The sequence below is a fragment of the Phodopus roborovskii genome, unplaced genomic scaffold, assembly GCF_943737965.1.
Source record: "Phodopus roborovskii unplaced genomic scaffold, PHOROB, whole genome shotgun sequence".
Lineage (NCBI taxonomy): Eukaryota > Metazoa > Chordata > Mammalia > Rodentia > Cricetidae > Phodopus > Phodopus roborovskii.
The window spans coordinates 4,868,194-4,890,062 of NW_026125278.1; the positions used below are offsets into that span (position 1 = coordinate 4,868,194).

Here is a 21,869-nt window from a genome sequence, read left to right on the forward strand (position 1 = left end):
GACAATTTCCTTTGTCGTAGACTTGGACTTCCTTCCTTAAGAAGCTCCCCACTTCCTGCAGCATAACTTTATAGCTTCCAGAACTGGTTAGAAATGAGTCCTTCCCAGTGGGCGGCCATTTCTGGACATCCATGTAAGAGATCTCTTCTCGATTCTATGCTTGGTCCTTGTCTGGCTGCCTATGGGTTTTCTTTTTAAAGCCCAGGACTCTTATAGGTATTCTCTAAGCAGCTCCAGATCAGGGCATCCTAAGAAACCTGCTCACAGGTAGTAAGTGGGAATTTACTCTTGTGTTTCTTATAAATTAATTTTTGAAAGAATTCTTGACTTCCTTAGGATTCCAAAACACTTTTAGGACACAATTAATTTGAGAAGAAATTTAAGGGCACTTGTCAGAAATAATAGAATACAGCTATTTGTAAAGTATTAGCTTACACACACACAAAAAAAAATTCTCTTGTCTCTCTGATTTTGACAGAACATCATAACTTGAAATAACTTGAAAGGCACAGAAGTAGGAAAAAAATGTAGAGAGCAATTCACCATAAATTTCAGGACGCCCGCTTCATTTTTATAGTATGTTATGATAAGACAAAAATCAGTATAATGTTGAATTCCACTGACATTTTCTCAAGTACTCTAATATGGCTTGACAGCTTTCGGGTACCAGAATTATTGCCTCCAATTTGGCTTACACAGTATGAGAAAAAAAAAAAATAAAGTATGTGAAAGCATCGTATATTTTAAAGTGGAGAATTTTAAATATGTAGGTGTATGCTTCATTCCTAGATAGTATAATTCATTCAAATGAAAAATAAATTGACTCCTTTGATTCAACCACAAATTCCCTTACAATCATACAAACTTCAAAATTGAAACCTTCACTTTATACAAATAGGTATAACCCTTTTTTCCAGTTAAAAAAGATGAGGAATAAATTTTTTACTTTTATTTTATATTTATTGATTTGTTTTGGTTTTTCATGACAGCATTTCTCTGTATTGTTTTGGAGGCTGTCCTGGAATTCGCTCTGTAGATCAGGCTGGTCTCAAACTCACAGAGACCCCCACAGTGACACACATCCTCCAACAGGGGCCACACCTCCTAATAGTGCCACTCTCTTTGGAGGCCATTTTCTTTCAAACCATCACACTCACAGAGCATATTTTTCAAATGAGATCTCTGTGACCTGAATCTGTAGGGGCACGCCCAAGAGCAAATAACAACTTACAAAGTCAAGATTGGAGCCTATCTCTCCATCTTCAGACAACTTCTTTTCATAAATTACAGAGCCTCCCAGAAAACTACAGCTAGGGAACCAGCTGGCCTGGAGAGCGAGAGAGAGTGACCAGCCACTCACAGGCAGCTTAAAGATCAGATTCCTAACTTGCAGTCATGCTTTCAGCCTTCAATTTACTGATTTCATCCTAACATTGCTGTCTAATAAACATTATTTAATATTGTAAAACTCAAAATTAAGCCCTTCAAGCCCATGGTTCTCAGGAGAAGTCATCTGCCACTTAGTCCCAAAGAAGTATTTGGCAAAGACTAGTTACATTCTCTGGTTGCCACAACTGTGCAAGGGAAACATACTAGTGAGTTAGAAAACAGAGACTAGGCATCCTGTAATAGAAGTCCTCAATATTTACATAGAAAGACCACTCTAAAACTAAACCAGCCTAAGAGAATTCATGAGGTAATTGACAACAACTGTATTTACATAAAGGAATGAAATAAGGAATTTACATAAGTAGAAAATCAAGACAGGTGGTGGTGAACACCTTTAATCCCAGCACTCAGGAGGCAGAGGCAGGCAGATTTCTGTGAATTTGAGGCCAGCTTGGTCTTCAAAATGAGTTCCAGGACAGCCAGGGCTGTTAGAAAACCCCTGTCTGAAAAAGCCAAAAATAAAAAGAAAGAAAGAAAGGAAGGAAGGAAGGGAGGAAAGAAGGAAGGAGGGAGGGAGGGAGGAAGGAAGGGAGAGAGGGGGAGGGAGAGAGAGAAAGAGGGGAAAGAAAGAGAGAAAGGAAGGAAGGGAGGAAAGAAAGAGAGAAAGGAAGGAAGGGAGGAAAGAAGGAAGGAAGGAGGGAGGGAGGAAGGAAGGAAGGAGCAAGGAAGGAAGGAAGGAAGACTGCATACTCAGATTCAAGGTCACGCACTTACTAGTTTTCTTAAATCAAATGATAAGCTATGTTACTGTTTAAGGGTTTGTTTAAAATCTGGAATGAAGCAGAGAGAACTTGGCATGATTCAAAGAGAATGCTTTCTCTGTGGCCACCACCACAGCCATCTCCATGAATATGGTTCCCCTTAGGACAATGATAGTTTTGCTACACAGTACTCTATGTAGTAGACAGGAAGTAGATGGCTTTCTTAGTCATGCTAGCTAAGGAATAAAGGAAATAACAACATGTTATGTGGTTGGAATCACAATTAGTTTTATTTGGTTATTTGACCCATTCCATGCCGTTGTTGCATTAGGATTGCCCTGCCCTGCCTTGTTCCGTGTTAAGTATTCCATTGGATCATATTTGTGGTGAACTGATCTTCTCTGAGGAACAAGCTGAAATGAATTCGGTATTGTCAGCAGTAGGAAGTATTTGTTCATTTTCCTATGGTACATTCCTCTCAAATATAGGATACAAACTTTGTACTGAACCATCAAAGAGATTTTATAAATGTCAGAAGCATACCCAGTGGTTCAATCACACAGCTGTTTAGTATTTTTGCAGTGTTGGTTCCAAATGGATCAAATTAACTCTAACCTCTGCATAATTGGAAATTAGACTATCACTAGTAACAGTATTCTTGCAACTAAGCAGGCAGCTTCCGAGAACAACTTTTGAACACTCTCTGATTGCAATTTTAAGCAAAGATCATGAAAACTGTGATATATCTATCAGGCATAGTGTGAGCATCTATAGCCTACTTAAGTAACTATGTGTTATTTGTTCTAGCTGTCACAACAGAATCCAGGTTAGCAGCCTTAGTGACAAAGGGGCCTGAATAAGAAGCCAGTTACAGTGTCAACAATATTTGAAAACAGCTGGAGATGAAGTCTTCTTTTTACCATTTTTTAACCATAATCTGAGTTTGACTCAATATGATGCTGACATTTCAATTCACCTCAAATAAGATAATTTTGAGCAGATGTGTAAGACATGAACCATGATTGCTGCTGATTCACTTTGGAAAATATCAGCATAATTTGAGCATCTTAATGCACCTATTTAGTCTTCTTGCTTTCTAAATTAGTAACACTTTCAACATTGTTCCATTGTGTATTAAGAATTATTGAGGCTCTAGTGTGTAATAGGCACGATTTTTGTTCCAGAAAATTAAAAAGCAACAGACATTTTATCAAACATTAGGTACTTACTACAGTGCTGTATTCTATGGAATGGAGGAAAAAAAGAAATAATTAGTCGAGGAGAAAGGAAGTGATGATGACAGGTAATTATGGTGGATGCAGAGTTTTAAAGCAGTGTTGAGAGAAATGAGCCTTCGGTAGATAGAATGGGTATACAGGAGCATGAGCAAATGCATGCATTCATGGAAGAACTTGGATAAGGTAGTCATCAATCTCACTATCAGGGAAGGGCATTTAAGGTAGCCTTTCCCCTGTCGCTCAAATTGTTAGTTGGGGGCAGTATTGTAGGTCTCTGGACATTTCTCTAGAGTCAGCTTTCTCTTCAAACCTATAATTAACTCCCTCTTTTATGCTCTCTCTCTCTCTGTGTCTCTCTTTTCTCTCATCTATTCCTCCCCTGACTCAATCTTCCTAGTCCCACATGCTTTCCTCTCCTCCCCTTCTCTTTCTCCTAGCTCCCTCTACACACACTGCCCCCCCCCAACTCCCAATATGCTTAGGAGCTCTTGTTCCTTTCCCCTTCTTAAGGGACCTTGTATGAATCTCTTAAAATCCTCCTTGTATCCTAGTTTCTCTGGCGGTGTGAATTATAGGCTGGTGATCCTTTGCTCTATGTCTAAAATCCATATATGAGTATCTACCATCATAGAGCCCTCATCTAGTAGCTGATGGAAACAGAAGCAGACACCCACAGCTAAACACTGAGCCAAACTGGAATCCAGTTGCAGAGAGGGAGGACAAGACCAGGCTTCAGAAACCCACAGAGACAGCTGACCTGAACAAGGAGGAGCTAATGGACCCCCAGACTGACAGCTGGAAATCCAGCATTGGACTGACTCAGACCCCCTGAACATGGGTCTCAGCCAGAAGGACTGAGCAGTCTAAGGGACCTCAGACAGTGGAACCAGGATGTATTCCTGGTGCACAAAAGGACTCTGGGAATACATTCCCCATGGAGGGATGCTCCCTTAACCTAGAGGCAGGAGGGAGGGCCTAGGCCCTACTCCAACTGACTTGACAGATTTGGATGACCCCTCCTGGAAGGCATCTCTCTACATGTGGCATGAGAAAAGTGGGAGCTTGAAGCCGGCTGGGCTCCAAAGACAAAATCTATAAGAAGAAAGGAATGAAGGGAAGGAAGACAGGAGGGAGAGGCGATAGAAGGGGGTAGGTTAAAAGGGAAGGAGGGTTCACAGATGTTCAAGTAGCTGACTGTAGAAGGTGTGTAGGCTGTGTTGATAAAGACCAGACTTGCAGAGAGGCAACAGGGTGAAGTGTCTAAGAACATCACTTCCATTTTTACCTTACTTAAGTTTTGTTCCTACCTCTGTTCCTCATTCACTGATTACTCAGTTGTTCCATTTTCTGATGTTAGCATGGAAACATTTCACATGGAAGAAACTCAGGATGGATGGTGAGCCACACTGCTAGGAAGTTTATACTTCACCTCAGAATGGAATGATGGATTCCACTTTCTAAGAAGAATGTCATTAGTGTGATGGATAGACTGATGTCTTCCTGGTTTACAGAATGCCAGCGTTACCTTTATCCCAGTACAGAGGACAGCAAATCAGAATGCTTCTTTTCATAATGGCGTTGACCTCTCTATATATAGTTCACCCTCATCACCCAATGCCCACATCACAGAGTTAAAAACTAGGACATTATTCAGCAGTTGGGGGATGCAGACATTAGGACATAATATAAGATTTACATTGGAAATAAGGAAGAATTTTGGTGATGGTTAGAGGGATATAGCTTACATGAAGGGAAAATACAATGTGATTGGGCCGGTACTAATAGAAATGGCTTACAATGTATTAACACTTTCCATGGCAACTTATTTAATTTGTTAAAATGAGCAAACAGTTCCCTCCCCCCAAAAATATTAAATTTCCAGGTTATCCAGAATTATGGGTCACAGTTAAGAGCAAGAGCTGTTTAATATGGAAATGATGTGAATCGCGTGATATGCGCGACGTCACTAGGCATTGGCAGAGGTTGAATATTGGTTAATACCAAATCAAAAGCAAATTATCTACACATTGTGCTTTGTCTTCCTTTCGTTTAGGGTCCCCAAGGGCCGAGAGGCCAACCAGGACCTCCTGTGAGTTCATTTTTGTTTACATCTGTTTGTCATTGATTAATATACAGTTGCCTGGTCTTGAGATATTTACCAACTGGGTTTTGATTTGTTTCCTTTTATTTTTTGATTATGTTACAGGGTCCACCTGGAGCGCCTGGTCCAAGAGTAAGTTGTCGTGGTTGGTTTCACTCTGTTTTGTCTGAGAATATCAACACTGGTGGGTGGATTATGGGTGTGTGAGTGTGTTTGTGGGTGATGTGTGTCTGTGGGTTGTATGTATGTATATGTGTTGTGTGTGCATGTACGCATGTTGCTGTATGTGTGTATTGGATGTGCATGTGTGTATGTTTATGTGAACATATGTGTGTGTGTCTGTGTGTGTGTCTGTGTGTGTGTGTCTGTGTGTGTGTGTCTGTGTGTGTGTCTGTGTGTCTGTGTGTGTGTCTGTGTGTGTGTCTCTGTGTGTGTGTGTGTGTGTGTGTGTGTGTGTGTGTGTGTGTGTGTGTGTAGGCCAAAGAAAGATGTCCTCTCTCCTTGTTCTACCACCCATTTTATTCCTTTGAGACAGGTTCTCTCACTGATCCTGGAACAAGGCTGGTAGCCAGCAATACCCTATCCCCACAACTGGGGTTTACAAGCTTGCTCAAGCATATTGGCATTGTAATGTGGGTGTTGTGGCTGACTCGGGTCCTTATGCTTGAGTGGCAAGTGCTCTTAACCATTGAGCTCTCTCTCCACCTCCATCATGTGAACTTTAAACTTTAAAGTCGTCCCGTCCTTCTGGTATACCTTAGTAAGGCTAAGGCAGCCCAGCTCTGAGAACTTGAAGTCCCAGCCTTACATTTCTTATCTAGGAAGGAGAGATTATATTTCCTGCTTTTGGTTCATTTTGAACATTAAACACTAGGAAAGCATCCAGCAGAGATGATGGTATATAATAGGTACTCCATTTCTTCTTGTTTCTGGGACCTGGTTCTTTCTTTTCAATCTTTAGTTTGTTTTTTTTTTTTTTTTTTTTTTGTTTTTGTTTTTTTTTAAACCGGAGTTCTCTCCTTAGAGTTTACATGAATCCTTGGCAGTTGCTAGTGTCTGGAAAAGCCCTCAGACATCTTTTGATCTAACTACCACATATACCTATAACATGCTAGGCTCATTTTAAAATAACATTTCTATTTCTTTGGCTATTATCTCTGATATGCCAATATTCTGTTTAGTTTCTCTTCTTATCTACTGTCATATTCTAAAACCTCTCTGACCCCATGTTTCTTATTAAGGGTCTCTCTTTACCCCCAATCTCAGCCATGCTGAGATTCATCAGTCTCCTGCTCACACACAGTGGCAAGGGATCGCGTTTCCTTCCCATCCACTATTCGCTCCAAGCAATGGTCAGCCTTATGCTTTCCAAGCCATGATTATTTGCACATGTCTTTCTCGTATCGTCAGATCATAATAGTTCTGGGTGCCTGTCCACAGTGTTCCCCACTCAGCACATTGGGAGATCTGCATTTTCCCAGTTTTGCCTGCAGCTGAGAATAATTTCCCGGCCAGTGTCACGGATCTGTCGTTCACATCATGCCTCTCTCTTCCTTGTCCTCTATGTCCTTGCAATGCACGGACTGTAAGTTGTCTTTTGCCCTTGTCCATTGCCTCCCCACCTTTATGATAGCTTTGAGAAATTATGTACCTAACCAGGGGGCATATTCCCCAGTCTCAGCTGGAAATCTACGAGTGGCTACATAACTAACATGAAGTAGACACGTGGAATTTCCTTCTTTGAGAAAGTAAATATGGATATGAGTATATACTCAGAGGAATTGTTAAGAGGATTAAACTGGAAAGTGCCTATGATTGATAAATGATAGGTGTCTCTTCCATGTTGGCCTGGGTTCCTTCTCTGCTCTTTGTCTCCTCTGTCTTCTCTATTTTTGTCAAATGTGAAAGTCCATTTCTTCACAGTGTTTGCAGAGGCCAATGCAGGAATGTCATAAAGTCTAGTGTTTGTGCAGCAGAAGTCTAAATGACAATGGTTGCAGCCTCCTTGAAATCTTCATTAACCCATCTCCTCATTGCACCCTGAGGTGTGATGGAAAGCTCTCCCTTTTTCATCAATGCTTACTTGTTATGTCTAATTCCTATTCAAGTCCTTAATAAGCATTTGTTGAATACATGTGCCATGTACACACACGTGTGCGCGCGCGCACACACACACACACAAAGAAAATCATATGTCAGGCCTCTTAGAGCATTCAGCATGAATCCTCTGAGAAGAGGTTGCACTTGGAAGGAGGTAAGATGACAGAATGAGGAGATGCCCAAGGCAACCACAGTGACACATGTGGTAATCACTAAGGAAGCTGAAGATTACAAACTCAAGGCCAGCCAGGCACCATAATGTGACCCTGCCTCAGAAACAAAACAAAGGGTTAGAAGTCTTCTCTGCAATTATTCAGGAAGCTTTACATCATGACAAAATTCACACAAAAATATAACTGACAAAATGATTTCTCAAAATCATTTATGCTCACTAGTAACGACATACTGAGGTTTCTTTAATGGTTGATTTTTATTGATTCATATAACATGAAATTTACCAGTTTTATTTTTGAACATATGGCACTAGATTTGTAATGTACAGCAGTCACTAGTAATTTCAACAGAATTTTATCACCCTGGGGGAAAAATCCATGCCCATTATATTAATCAGTCACTCACACTTCTACTATGTCGTGGAGGGGGGTGTGTGTGTAGGAATATGGGATACGTGCACGTAGTGTATGCATGTGTCACATAGTCACTTCTGTCCATACATATGTGTAGCATCTGTGTGTGTAGTGTGTACAGTTATTTCAAATTGGATTCATTGTTCAGTAGGAGATGAGACCAATTTAGTGAGTCTCTACAATATTGGTTTGTAATAAAATAAAAATATACAGAAAGCTATCTGGGGAGATGGCTCAGTGAGTGACAGTACATACTGTGAAGGAAATAGACCTGAGATCAAATCCCCAGTAACAAAGCTGGACATGGATACCCACACCTGTAACCCGGCATTGAAAGGGCAGAGATGTTCAGATCCCGGACATTCTGGGTAGCCAGCCAGTATAGACAAATTGTCAAGCTTCAGGTTCAGTGAGAGTATTAGAGGAAGGCTATCAACATCTACACTTGCTCTATCATATGTACATACATGCATACACTATACACAACAATGCTACACACACACACACACACACACACACGGAGAGACGTGACTGCGTGAACACATGCATACATTACATGCACACATCTCATACACCCATACACACACACACACACACACACGTGTGTGTGTGTGTGTGTGTGTGTGTGTGTGTGTGTGTGGTGATATGTAGACAAACATCAGTAAAAGTCAGTAAATGTGATAAGAGATTTCAGCTGAACTCTCCTCGTTCGTGAGTCAACTGTGAGAACTGGAGAGGTGAGTTGAGAGGTAGCAGAGAGGTCCTGGCCTCAAAGGCCATAAATAGTTCCACCAGAGAGGGCCAAGGTCTCAGATTGATTCCTAGTCCTTCAATGTTGTCACCAGCTACCCACCTGGAGACTTCAGAACTCCAAAAAGCAGCAGTCCCCCAAACCCTGAAGTGCCCGGGTTGGACCCATGTGTCACTCACATGAACATGGGAGAGACTTGGGAGGGTGACATTGACCCTGTTGTTTGAGCCTGAGGTTGGGAGGATTACATTCTGGCAAAGTGTGACCAAGTCACTTGAGACTGTGAGATGGCTCGCTAGTTACCAGTCTGCTCACACCTTGTTCTGTTTCCTGCTGTATGCACTCGTCTGTAAAAACAGTTTAAGTGATTGTTCACATGATAATGTGTTCTCTCCTTAAGTAGACTACACAAGGAAGCTGTTTTGTTTTATTTCATTTCATTCTGGACCATTTTCCTGCATTTAACAGCAGCTTTATACTCAGATGTGGGCAATTTTATGCCTATGTTTTAAACATTAAGTGATTTTCTTGTTATAATATGTTCTCTTAAACTAGAGTACATAAAAACACCTCTTATTTAACAATCCCTTCGCTGGACTTAGAGCTTTTTCTGTCCCTTTGTTTTGAAGCCATCCCAGGCTCACCTTGAGCTCATCCTCTCCAGCCCTGGGTTACAATGTCTGCTGACACACCCAGCTCCAAATGAAAACTCTGTACTCAGATGTGGACACAGAGCTCTTACTGAATGACTTCCTCAAAATCCTCTTAAGTCAACCTGTCTGGGTCTACAAATGAGAAAAAAATAACGAAGTCAGCACACTGAATTCCTACCATGTGGCAAAAGGAAGCCTGGGGTTTGGGAGTCGTCTAGGAATTGTAGAAACAAGAAGAATGCAAAGCAAAGTCATGAGAACTAAGTCCTACGGAATGTCTGTTTTCTAGTGTCTGTTTTCTAGTGTCTGTTTCTTTGAGTGTACAAACCCTGATTAAAATTGTGGATGCTCTGGCATTAATTAAGTCCCAGCCTCTATTGACGCTCTTTGTATTCTTCACTCACACGTGCTCAAAGAAGATAAGCCAGTCATTTGATTTAGGAGTCCCTGTTACTCTCTCATTCAGTCTTCTCCTGGTGAACATTTAAATTGTTTCCAATCTCCTGTAAGTACGATTACTACAGATGTCCTGCCAATAGGCCTATCATTTTAACAAGGGCGAGATGTCAATAGCTTTTCTTCCATTACTCACAGTGACAAAGCTGCTCAGATAAACAATACTGGGGGAGCCTCTAGAAAAATGCAGGTTTGTGGAACCCAATCCCAGTGGTTTGGTATTGTGAGACAGGATCTTGCTAGGTAACCCAGGATGACCTAGAATGAGTGTCGCCTAGGCTGACTTTAAGCTCTCAATCATCGTCCTCTCCATCCTTCACATACTAGGATTAAATGTGTGCACCCCCACACCCTGGAGAAGTGTCCTCTCTACTTTTGGGAGGGGGTAGGGGAACATTTCAGATTGAATCAAGGACCTCACATGCTACCATGCCTAACTCTTCATGTGTGAGCATGTACATGAGGTTGCCTGAAGATGCTAGAAGAGGGTACCAGATCACTTGAATCTGGAGTTAGAGATGGTTGGTGCTGGGAACTGAATTCTGTGGGAGCCACGAGCCCTCTTAACCACAGAGACATCCCTCTAGCTCCTCATTACACATTCTCTATGCAAGGCAGGCTAGGGTTAGATTATTTCAGTTTTCATTCATCTGAAAATGTCTTTCCTTCGTGTTTGAACATTTCACATACCTTTTCACACCCTGCATGCTACCACACTGCCTTCTCACTTCTCTGGGGTTTGAGCAAAGTCATCTGTTACTCTGAGTGTCTCTGGGCTGTGATAAACTTCTCCTGTCTCTACATTCTCTTTTTGCCTGTAGTGCTGAACACTCTGTTCACTTGTATTCTTTGTTTTAGTTTATTTGAGATACTGTCTTCCTAGATGGCCCAGGTTTCCTGTAACTCACTATGTAGCCCAGGCTGTCCTCAAATTCATGATCCTATTGCCCTCAACTTCCCAATATTTTACTCCTTAAGAGTGAGGAGATTTCATGGAGTTCTTAGATGTGTGTGTTGATGTTTCTTATCAAATATGGCATGGTTATAGCCATTGTTTCAAATATTAGGTCCCCTTTTTTCTCCCTTTCCAGTCCCATTACACCTATGTTTGTCTGCTTGGTAGTGTCCACCAGGACCCTGAGTTTCTGTTTATTCATCTTCCTTCTCTTTTTTCCTTTCTACTCAGACTAGATAATCTCAATAAGCCCATCTTTATAGCCATCAGTGATTTCTTCTCACCACTAAAATCTACTGTTGAGTCTGTACAGTAAGTTTTTATTTCAACTATGCTCTTCAACTCCAGAGTTTCTTTTTTTACCTTTTTTTTTTTCCTTTTTTTTTCTGGAGCTGAGGACTGAACCCAGGGCCTTGCGCTTGCTAGGCAAGCGCTCTACCACTGAGCTAAATCCCCAACCTCAACTCCAGAGTTTCTATATGGGCCTTTTCTGGGTAATCTGTCTCTGCTTTAAAACTTTTATTTAATGAGATTGTATTCACCATTCTTTAGTCTAATAAAAAAAAGTTTCTTTTCATTATTCAAACACTGCTAGGTCAATGTCTTTCTCTTACACAATCTGAGATTTCTCACGGACAGTTCCTTTTTTAAATTTTATTTTAGGAGGGGCATATGTGTCAGTCTGCATTTGCAGAGGTCAGAAAACAACTTGTTAGTTCAGTTCCCTCCCTCCACCCTGTGGGTCCTGGGGATTGGATTCAGGTCATCGTGCTTAAGGGCAGACACTTCCTCCCTGAGCCATCTTGCTGTCCCTCAGAGAGTTTCTACTGTGTAGTGGTCACACTATCCTCTTTCTTACATGATTTGTAATAGTCGTCTTTTGGGATTCACAGGGCCAAAGACTCCCTTTAATACAAAAATACACAAATACTTGAGTTCCTTATGTAAATTGGCATAGCATTTGCATATAACCTACAACCTTTAAATTATCTACAAATGCTCCTCTAACCTTTAAGTTATCTCCAAATTACTTATAAAATACAACATAATAGGACTATTTATTACATTATATTGTTTAGGTAATAATAACCAGAAAAAGTCTGTACCTGTCCAGTACAGGTGAAATTTTGTATGCTTTTTATCATGTTTGTTAGAACCTAAAGATGCAGAATCCTCAGATAGAGAACCAAAGAAGACATTATACATAGTACAATGTCATATCCCTAGAAATCATATTCTTGCCCTCAACCTGAATTAGTCTTGTTGTTTTTCATTGCTGTTGGTTGACATTTCTGAATGATGTCATCTCTGCATTCTTTGCTATATGTGAACACTGAAGCCACCTCTCAGCGTGCTCAGCTAACTTCTACTTCCTACTAGGTTTCCTTAGGCACCAGGGATAATAAGGGTTCCATTTTTGCTGATGGGACCTGTGCGTAATTGTGGTACCATTTCAATGCTCAGCCCAGCAGTTGACCTTAATTACACATTAACCTTCACCTGCACTCACAGAATCTCAAGATCAGCCAAAGCTGACAGCTTGGCACTTCTCGGAACTCTCTGAGCACATACGTAGTGCTAACATCACATGGAGTTTCAGATTCTGGAATATGGTCAGAACCTTTGAAAGTCTCTAAGAGGTCACATTCTCTAGGTTTTCTTTGGAAACTTTGGTTCCCAGTGACTGCTTCATTCTTTACTGTTTTAGACAAAGTTAAAAATTCACTGTGTATACTTTTGGGGAGTGCTCCCACCGATAACCTTGTGCTGTACAGGATGGCTGCTGGATTGGGTAGAATAAAGACGGCCCTAGACGTCTTCCAGGGAACCACTAGAAAGGTCAGATAATGACAGCATTCGGGAAGTGACTTTGGTCCTGCTCTGTCCCTCCTGTGTCTATTTTACAGGCTGTGGACTTTGCCCAAACTCAAAATTGTAAAGATTTAGCTTAAAAGTCATTCGACTCCATTTGCGAGTCCAAAAGTGGACAGTGCCTAGTTGTATGAAATAGAACAGCTGTTCTGATGGCCCACATCAAAACAATGATAGAAATAGTAAAAAGAAACAGCAACTTTACTGACTACAGAAACAAATCCGAGCGCTTACCTTCCATCACTAACTTAAACATAAAATGAGCAAAAGCACAGGGTGGTGGCACACTAATGAGCTTGTTGTTTGTTTTATAGAACAATAGTGTCCTTTCAAATTTTATGTTCATATTTCTATGTGGGCAAATACCAAGAGTTATAACTCACATAATCAGAAGTCTTTTAAGGTACTCACTTGTGATTCCAGTTGGTTGAGTTTTGTGTTTTATAGTGTTGAAGATGGAGCCCACGGCCTAATGAATGCTTGGAGAGAGCTTTACCACAGCCTCAGTGTTGCTCAGTCACAATAAAGGACCCAAGAGCCTTCTAAATCTAAAGAGTTCAAGAGCCACTGTGCTAGGTGTTCTGATTAGTACTTTTAGTCACACGCCATGAGCCAGCATGGTGGCACGCTCCAGTAATCCCAGTATCTGGGTGCTGAGGCAGGAGGATAGTGAGTTCAAAGACACCCTGAGTTACATAGCAAGACTTAGATTGTAGGATTGCTTAATCTGCAGAGAAAGTTCTTAGCCTAACCTTCCCTGCTTCTTGGCCAAGTCATGTCTCATGGACTTTATCCTGAGTTGTCATCGCTGCTTGGGAAGCTCTCCTCCCTGTCCTCCCTGTCCCTAACCATTCTCCCTTTTTTCCTTGACCCCTCACCAACGTCTTGCACTCCCCAGCTTTGGCCCCCAGTTCTGTCACAGCCCCATGCACTTTTCCTCCATCACACCTAAAACACTCTATAATTGTGTGGTTTTAGATCATTTGATCTCTGCTTGTTTCTCCTCTAGCGTTAACCTCCACGGGAACAATGCTGTTTCTTGCCTACAATTTTTCTCCTCAATTCTTACCGAAGTGTTTGGAAATACATGTATGCAGAATGAGTGGATTATTTTTCAATATGAAAACCACATATGAAGATGGGTGGTGGTTTTTATTGATTGTTCCATCATATTAAATGGCTTTTCCAATTACCAACCCGACCTGAGAATAAACTGTTGATAAGCAGTTTCCATGCTATGGGCTTGCGAAAAACAAAAAGAAAGAAAGAGAGAGAGAGAGAGAGAGAGAGAGAGAGAGAGAGAGAGAGAGAGAAAGGTATCTCAGTATCATAATCTTTCTGAGTGAGATAAATCAGATGGCTTACCTCACTTGCACAGATGTGATTTCCATAACCCATAACCTTCCCCCAGCTCAGGCTTCTTCATTTCCAAGATATTTTTTTTAATTATAAAAAGACTATTACAAATGATCATACTGAATTTTTTTCTTTTAAAATATCTTTTTATTAAATGCAGGAGCAGATTGAGCTTGTACTGTTATTTCTTTTGGGACTAATGGTACATTTTCCAACTTCAGAAATTGTTTTTAAGACCACAAAAGTATCAGATTGAGCTCTTGCGGTGACTACCTCAGGACAGCAGTATTTTATTCTACTTTCCTTCCAAGAATAGAACTGTTAAAAATTACTACAGTTATTTATTCTTCGGTGTGCGATTTATTATGTGGGGGCATAGTGTTTCATCCCTCTTCCATTTGAGAAGTGATGCGTGCACACTTTCATGCAGCAGGGACAAACAGCTTCCACTGGTACATTTCCAACCCAGTCCTGTTTGGAGGAGACCCGTGGGATCAGGGAGAAGGTCCTGTGTTCTTTTTCCTATGAAATAGCTAGGTATTATTTGCAGCACCTGTCCTCATAAGAGTTGATGATTCCATTCATATCAGTCTAGTAGCCTTCATCAGCAAGGTTCCCATAACATACTGAACACAGAGTTCTTCAGAACACTGTCCCCATCTGATTGCAATCTCAAATGGTTTTGTTTTACACAGAGACAAATGGATATCAATGCTGCCATTCAAGCCCTGATTGCATCAAATTCTGCCCTGCAGATGGAGGTAATATATCTGGCTCTATTTATACTGGCAGTTTCAATATTCAAATTAAACAGAGGGATTTTTTTGAAAGCCAAAACGTGGCATAATCTCAAAAGTCAGATTTGAAACGGAAAATCTGAAACTGTTTTCAAGTATAATAAAACAGAAATATATGTACAAGATGTTTCATGAGAAAAACATTTAAAGCAAAAAAATTAGGGCTTTTAATAGGAGATGTGGTAATGATGGAAAGATAGTAAAGTAAAATTAACCATATTTCTTACAGTAGGATTTGTCGTGATAATTCAGAAAGAAAAAAGCATATTCTCTCCCACATTGCCGAATCTAGCCAATCACCTATGTATAAATGCAAACAAGTGTATGTGTGTGTACTGTATAACACATAGAAAAGAGAACTCAAAAAGCTAAATATTATTGTGTGAGGAAGAGCCCGTACAGATAGGACATGAGTTGCGAACGAAGGTATGAAGTTAGCTGCTCTCCTCATTCTCCCTCTGTTGTGTGTTTTTCATTTTGGGTAGTGGATAAGCATATCCACTTCATAGCAAAAGTCTAAAATCCAGTGTCAAGTAGCACAGCTTTAACTGCAGAAGATCAGGACGGTAAATAGTCTATGATGCTGAATGATCTCAGTGTGTGATTTTTTGGAACAGTGTTACAGTAAAGTTTAAGATAAATTTTAAACCCTGATTGTTGTATATGGAGTTTTAAAGTCGTGGCATGGTAGGCATAATGATCTTTCAGGTCTTTAGTCAGCTTACCAACTAAACTCGGGCCTTCTGTGGGGACCGTGGGGACCGTGGGAACCGTGGGGACCATGTATCAATGAGCAGACATTCGCTTAGCTCCAAAGACACATCCTTTCCACCCTGTCCCCAGCTCCCCAAAAGCAGTTAGGATCGCACGCAGTCTTGTTCTGCCTTGTCCAGATTGCCGTTAGGGTTTCCCTGCTTATCTGACTCTTCTGATGATTTGGCAGAGTTACCAGAACACTGAAGTGACTTTAATCAACCACAGTGCAGAGATATTCAAAACCCTGACCTACCTTAGCAGTTTACTGAGCAGCATGAAGAACCCTCTTGGCACACGAGATAACCCTGCACGGATCTGCAAGGACTTGCTCAGCTGCGAGTACAAGGTTTCAGATGGTAAGTCCTGCGAGTGTGAGGTCTCACATGGTAATTCCTGTCTCACATGGTAAGTCCTAAGAATGTAAGGTTTCACACGGTAAGTCCTGTGAGTGTAAGGTCTCACATGGTAAGTCCTGTGAATGTGAGGTCTCACATGGTAAGTCCTGAGAGTGTAAGGTTTCACACGGTAAGTCCTGTGAGTGTAAGGGTTCACACAGTAAGTCCTGTGAATGTGAGGTTTCACACAGTAAGTCCTGTGAATGTGAGGTCTCACACGGTAAGTCCTGTGAGTGTAAGGTCTCACACGGTAAGTCCTGTGAGTGTAAGGTGTCACATGGTAAGTCCTGTGAGTGTAAGGTCTCACACGGTAAGTCCTGTGAGTGTAAGGTTTCACACGGTAAGTCCTGTGAGTGTGAGGTTTCACACGGTAAGTCCTGTGAGTGTGAGGTCTCACACGGTAAGTCCTGTGAGTGTAAGGGTTCACATGGTAAGTCCTGTGAGTGTAAGGTTTCACACTGTAAGTCCTGTGAGTGTAAGGTTTCAGGCCGTAAGTCCTTCCTATCAGATCCCCATGTCTAACTTCCCCACTTCAGAACATATGAGATCTGCGCGGCATTCGCTTCAGATCCCAGTCATTTTGATAAAACACCGTCAAAAGCCATTATAATGCCATCAAAACTGGAATAGTCTTTGAGTTTCAGAGGACGTACTTCTGAAACCACCACACTTGTGTGTCCTTTTTACACTTTATGTTTGCAAGGTAGCTGACCTCAGGGTTGACAGACAGGAACACATCTTAGTCTATAGTTGTTCAAAGCCATCAAAGTTGACAACATTTAAAAAATACCATAAATTCTCTTTCAAAGCCATCAAAGTTGACAACATTTAAAAAATACCATAAATTCTCTTTCAAAACACTCCCCAACAATGTGGTTTTATAGAATTTAAATATGCCCCAACAAGAATCCGCAAGCATCAAAACGGAATGGTTTATCATCCGTAGAGGAGGGTCTCATCCTGCTCAAGTACTTTGGTCAGGAGTAACTGCCAAAAAGCTGTGTCATTTTTTTTTTCATTTTTATCTAGCCTATAGTCACCTACATAATTAATACTATATCTTTTTGTTTTGCTAAAAAAAAAAAAACTTAATTCTCAGGACATGTCAAGGTGAGCCCAGTCAGCGGGTTTTGCTTTCTACAGATCAGTCAGAAAAATTAATTTTATTTAGGATTGGAGTTTATAAGACAAATACAATGAAGTGATGGGGTGGGACAGGTAAGAATGTGCCTAAGAAATACCCTCAGTGGGGAAAAGAACTCTGAACTAGAGGAAGAGGCGTGAGTGCGTCGAGAAGTGACAGTATCGATGGCAACCAGTCCTGGCAGAGTGCAAGGTACTAATGGTTCTTTAATCAGTACCAAAAGGTGTAAGCGGGAAGAAGCAGAAGGGTGAAACAGTTCAGTATGAAGAACTGCAGGTAATTCAGGTTAGGGCGTACAGCCTTGCAAGTTAATGGCTGTAGCAGAGGAGACTGGACTGTGAGGAATACAGGGGTCAGGGCATTAGGAATAGTGTTCACGTGGACTTAAAAAAAAATAAATAAAAATGTCAGTAATGAGGTTATACATAGATTTTTCTGAAAGTAATAACAGAAACTAAAATATTTAAAGAAATGTATTCAGTAGTTGCCCTGGGAAATGATAAGAGATGATGTAACATGATAGTAATCATTGTAACATAGGATGCTTCTGCAGTAGCAGAAGAGACACCTTCCCAGGCCTGGCACTATGATGCTAGGGCAGAGCTGGAATGAAAGATCTAGGAAGAAAAGCAAAGAACCTTTGGGCTCACAAAGACATAAGGCATATAACATAGACTTAAGATAAACTATATCTCATATCACCATGCAACTCCTGCCAGATCTCTGTTGCCTGCATTCAAAACCACCACACGGCAACAGCTCAATGCACAACTTTCATTTATACAACAATATCTCACACAGTAGTAGGGAAATTTTCTTGAGAGGAGATGAATGAGAATGTGCATTTGCTCCCTTGGGTAAGACTGGAGGCCTATAAGGGATTCTGGTGAGAAAGCAGGGGTCTGAAGAAGGTGGGCATCCTTCACCCTCTCCTCCTGTATCGAGAAATGAGCAGTTCTTCGAATGTGTTCCCTTGATGAGGAGTAGATGTTGTTTGAGATGTAGATCTGCAAGCTGTGTCTAGGACTTCATGAACCAGCAGCTCCAGGGTGGACCCACTCACTGTGTTTTGAACCATGGTTTGTGCTCACCACAGTTTGAGTACAGTCCTTGCCTGTGAACTAGCAATTCAGCAACTATGTGTTTGGTAGGCATGTCGGAATGTTTGAGGGCTGGAGAAACTCGGGATGGGCTAGAGGAATCTCTAAGTTAGAACAGAACATAATCTGCCTGTGGTAAGAAGTGACACTTGATAAAAAGCTATCTGAGTCTTTTCTTCTTCGTGCATGAAAGCTGAAGCATGTAATTCAAAAGTTCCTGTTCCTGTATTTGGGACCAGGTGCTGTTTGAATATTCTGTCATCCTGGAAATGGGAGGGTAGCACCATGCCTATCAACTGTGTGTTTCCTAAACAATGGTTTCATTTTCTGCCTTCAGTTTAGCTGTACGCTGGCCAGCAGGAATGAGGCATATAGACATCCATCCTGCCCACTTAGAGATCTCAAGAGGGAAGCACAAACAGTCACTGTTTAATCACATCTTTCTTTCAGAAAATAAAATATAATTTTTAGTTTACAAGGTTTTTTCCTCTCTTTATTTTATTTTATTTTTCTTATTTTACATATCCATCCCAGTTCCCTCTCCCTCCTATGCAACCCAACCCCCCCACACACACTGCACGGGGAGGGTGATGCCTTCCAGGAGGGATCATCGAAATCTGTCAAGTCATTTGGAGTAGGGACTAGGCCCTCCCTCCCTGCCTTTAGGCTAAAGGAGTATCCCTCCATGTGGAATGTGCTCCCAAAGTCCTTTTGTGCACCAGGGATACATCCTGATGCCACCGTCAGAGGTCCCTTATGTTAGGAGTAGTTTTCCCACCAGCCTGGTCCCACAGTCGCATCAACCAATAACACACAGAGATGCTATATTAGATATAAAGCTGTTGGCCTGTTACAAGCATTTCTATTGGCTGTCTCTGTCAGAAATATTAACCCATTTCTATTAACCTAAGTGTTTCCACGTGGTCTCATCTTACCAGAGAGAGGGTCTGAACCTCTGCTCTCTCAAGTCTCTACATGGTGAATCTCCTCCTACCTCTCCCTGAATCCTCCTTGTCTCCTAGTCCCGCCTATCTTGCCAACAGTGCTTTATTCATTAACCAATAAGAGAAACACATTTATACAATGACATCTCCCATCATCTCCTCTTTTCTGCCTACAATAAGAAAAAGTGTTTTAACCTTAACATAGCAAAACATATAACAAAACAGTTACCAAATAAGAACCACAGTTAACAATATTTAGTCCATTAACATTTAGCAAGGTTTAAAGAAATTATTTCATTATCTATCCTATCTTTGTGAGTCTAAAGTCCTATATGTAACTTATCTTTAATCCTAACTAAGGAAAACTGTAACCATAACTATCTGTCTTCAACTCCTTCAAAGACCACAGAAGGATGATATATAAACTCTAGAAATGACAGAGACAACTCTGTAATCTTCCATCTTCAGCCTATAAGCCATAGTGTGTCTGGCAGACTCCTCAGAAAAGCAGGAAACTTTAAACTGCCCATCTGTATTGGCAGTTTGTCAGTCACTTTTCTCTGTGTCCTGCAGAATGTCTGGCAGACTCTTCCATCTTGTATCAGAAGTCACTATTCTGTGGGTCCTGCATGTCCAGTTTATACATCATAAATTCAAACAGTCCAGACAAGAGCAGTATCTTGCACAAATGGATTTTTTGCCATATTGGAAGTAAACTCCATAACGAGTTTCTTCGATGTCCGCCTTCCTTTCTGATGCAGGTAGTGTTGCCAGGAGCAGTTGTGCCTCATTGTCAAGAAAAACCCTAAACCATTTTAAATGCCATATTCTGTAGGTCTTTGAAAGGTTTGAAGACTGCCTATCCATCTCAAATACATCTTGAAAAACTAATTTAACTCTAAGTTTTGACTATTATACAGAACTGTCTATATCTGTATTAAATTACTTATTACATTTCTAAATGAGCTATATAAACACAATACCTAAACAAGAAGAGAAATATACATATCACAAAATTGACCTTAAATTTGTATCAATAAATGAAAATCCATTCCAAAACAAAGTAATCATTACTATAGAATAATCCCCTTTTTATCTCTAAAAAGAGATTGGTTGTGATCATTAAACATTTATAACCAAGCCCATTTAAATGAAAACAAACACTTATAAACAATATTTGGGAATTTGGGTACATTCTTTCCAAACTGCTTCCTGCTGGTAGGGGGCGCTGTCATGGGGGAATCATAAGAAGAAGCAGAAATCCTGGCTACAGTGGTCTGCAAGTCTTCCTTGTCCCAGCTGTTTTGAATGTTGGATCACCCGGGACACTGTTTCAGGGGGTCTTGCTTGATTAAACCATGTTAGTCTGGAAGGAATCCACAGCTTTTTATTTTCTGTGGAAACAAAAATAGAAATTCTTTTCCCCAGTAACCTGTCCTTATACTTAAACTTTGAAGCCAAAGCATTTTTAAAATATATAAATTGGATTAATCCAGCAGCATTTCTTTTAACAGTTGTTATTTCCTCAGCAGTCAAACAATTCAAAGACAACAGAATAGCATACAGTATCCAGACTCTATTAGTGCTTTCCATCTTCACGTGGCTTTTTTATTGCTCTATTTCTTTTACTTTTATTTTTTTATTTATCAAGACAGGGTTTCTCTGTGCGACTTTGGCTGCCCTGGAATTAACTCTGTACACCAGGTTCATTTTGAAATCACAGAGATTTGTTTGCTTCTGTCTCCCGAGTGCTGAAATTAAAGGCGTGTATCACCACACCCAACTAGGCTACTCTCATTCTATTTTTTTAAACCACTTTATCCTGTTTATTTTTCTCTCTCTAGCCTACATATATTTTAAAACACACTGTAAGCCTTTAGAGTTTTTCTTAATCTGAATCCATCTTTACTGTAAATTTTTATCTTTTTCTGGCCACGAGTCTTCCCCTTTCTCCACATCCTCTCCAGCATGAGTTGTCCTTTGTGTTTCTAATTTTATCCATTCTGGCAGGAGTAAGATGGTATCTCAGAGTTGTTTTGATTTGCATTTCCCTGATGGCTAAGGATGTTGAGCACTTTCTTAAGTGTCTTTCAGCCATTTTGGATTTCTCTATTTTGAATTCTCTCTTCAGTTCTGTACCCCATTTTTAATAGGGTTATTTGGTGGTTTGGTGACTAGTTTCTTGAGTTTACATGTTTCATCTGCATGTGTGTATGTGGACCACATGTTTGCAGAGCCAGAAGAGGCCAGAAGAGAGTGTTGAATTTCCTCAACCTGTAATAACAAGACAGCTGAGCATTGCCATATAGGTGCTGGGAATCAAACCTGGGTCTTCTCTATGAGGAGCAAGTGCTGTTAACCTCAGAGTCATCTCTCTTGCCCAATTTTACTATTTTTAATCATGAATGTTACCCACCAAGATATATTTTCTCCAGCTAGATAGAAATCATTTCTATTTGAAGTGAAACCTCTGTTTTAAACTCTATAAAAAAAATTAGAACAAAACAAAATGTA

The 21,869-nt window shown here is 40.7% G+C and overlaps 1 protein-coding gene across 1 annotated transcript in view; it reads left to right on the plus strand.

Annotated features, from left to right (window-relative positions):
• The window catches only part of Col24a1 (collagen type XXIV alpha 1 chain), a 259,948-nt gene that overhangs the window by 229,618 nt on the left and 8,461 nt on the right, over positions 1–21,869 (plus strand). Inside the window, exons 55-58 of the mRNA XM_051194789.1 lie at positions 5,442–5,477; positions 5,595–5,621; positions 14,915–14,980; positions 15,960–16,128. Of these exons, the coding sequence (XP_051050746.1) occupies positions 5,442–5,477; positions 5,595–5,621; positions 14,915–14,980; positions 15,960–16,128 (298 nt within the window). The remainder of the gene's footprint in view (positions 1–5,441; positions 5,478–5,594; positions 5,622–14,914; positions 14,981–15,959; positions 16,129–21,869) is intronic.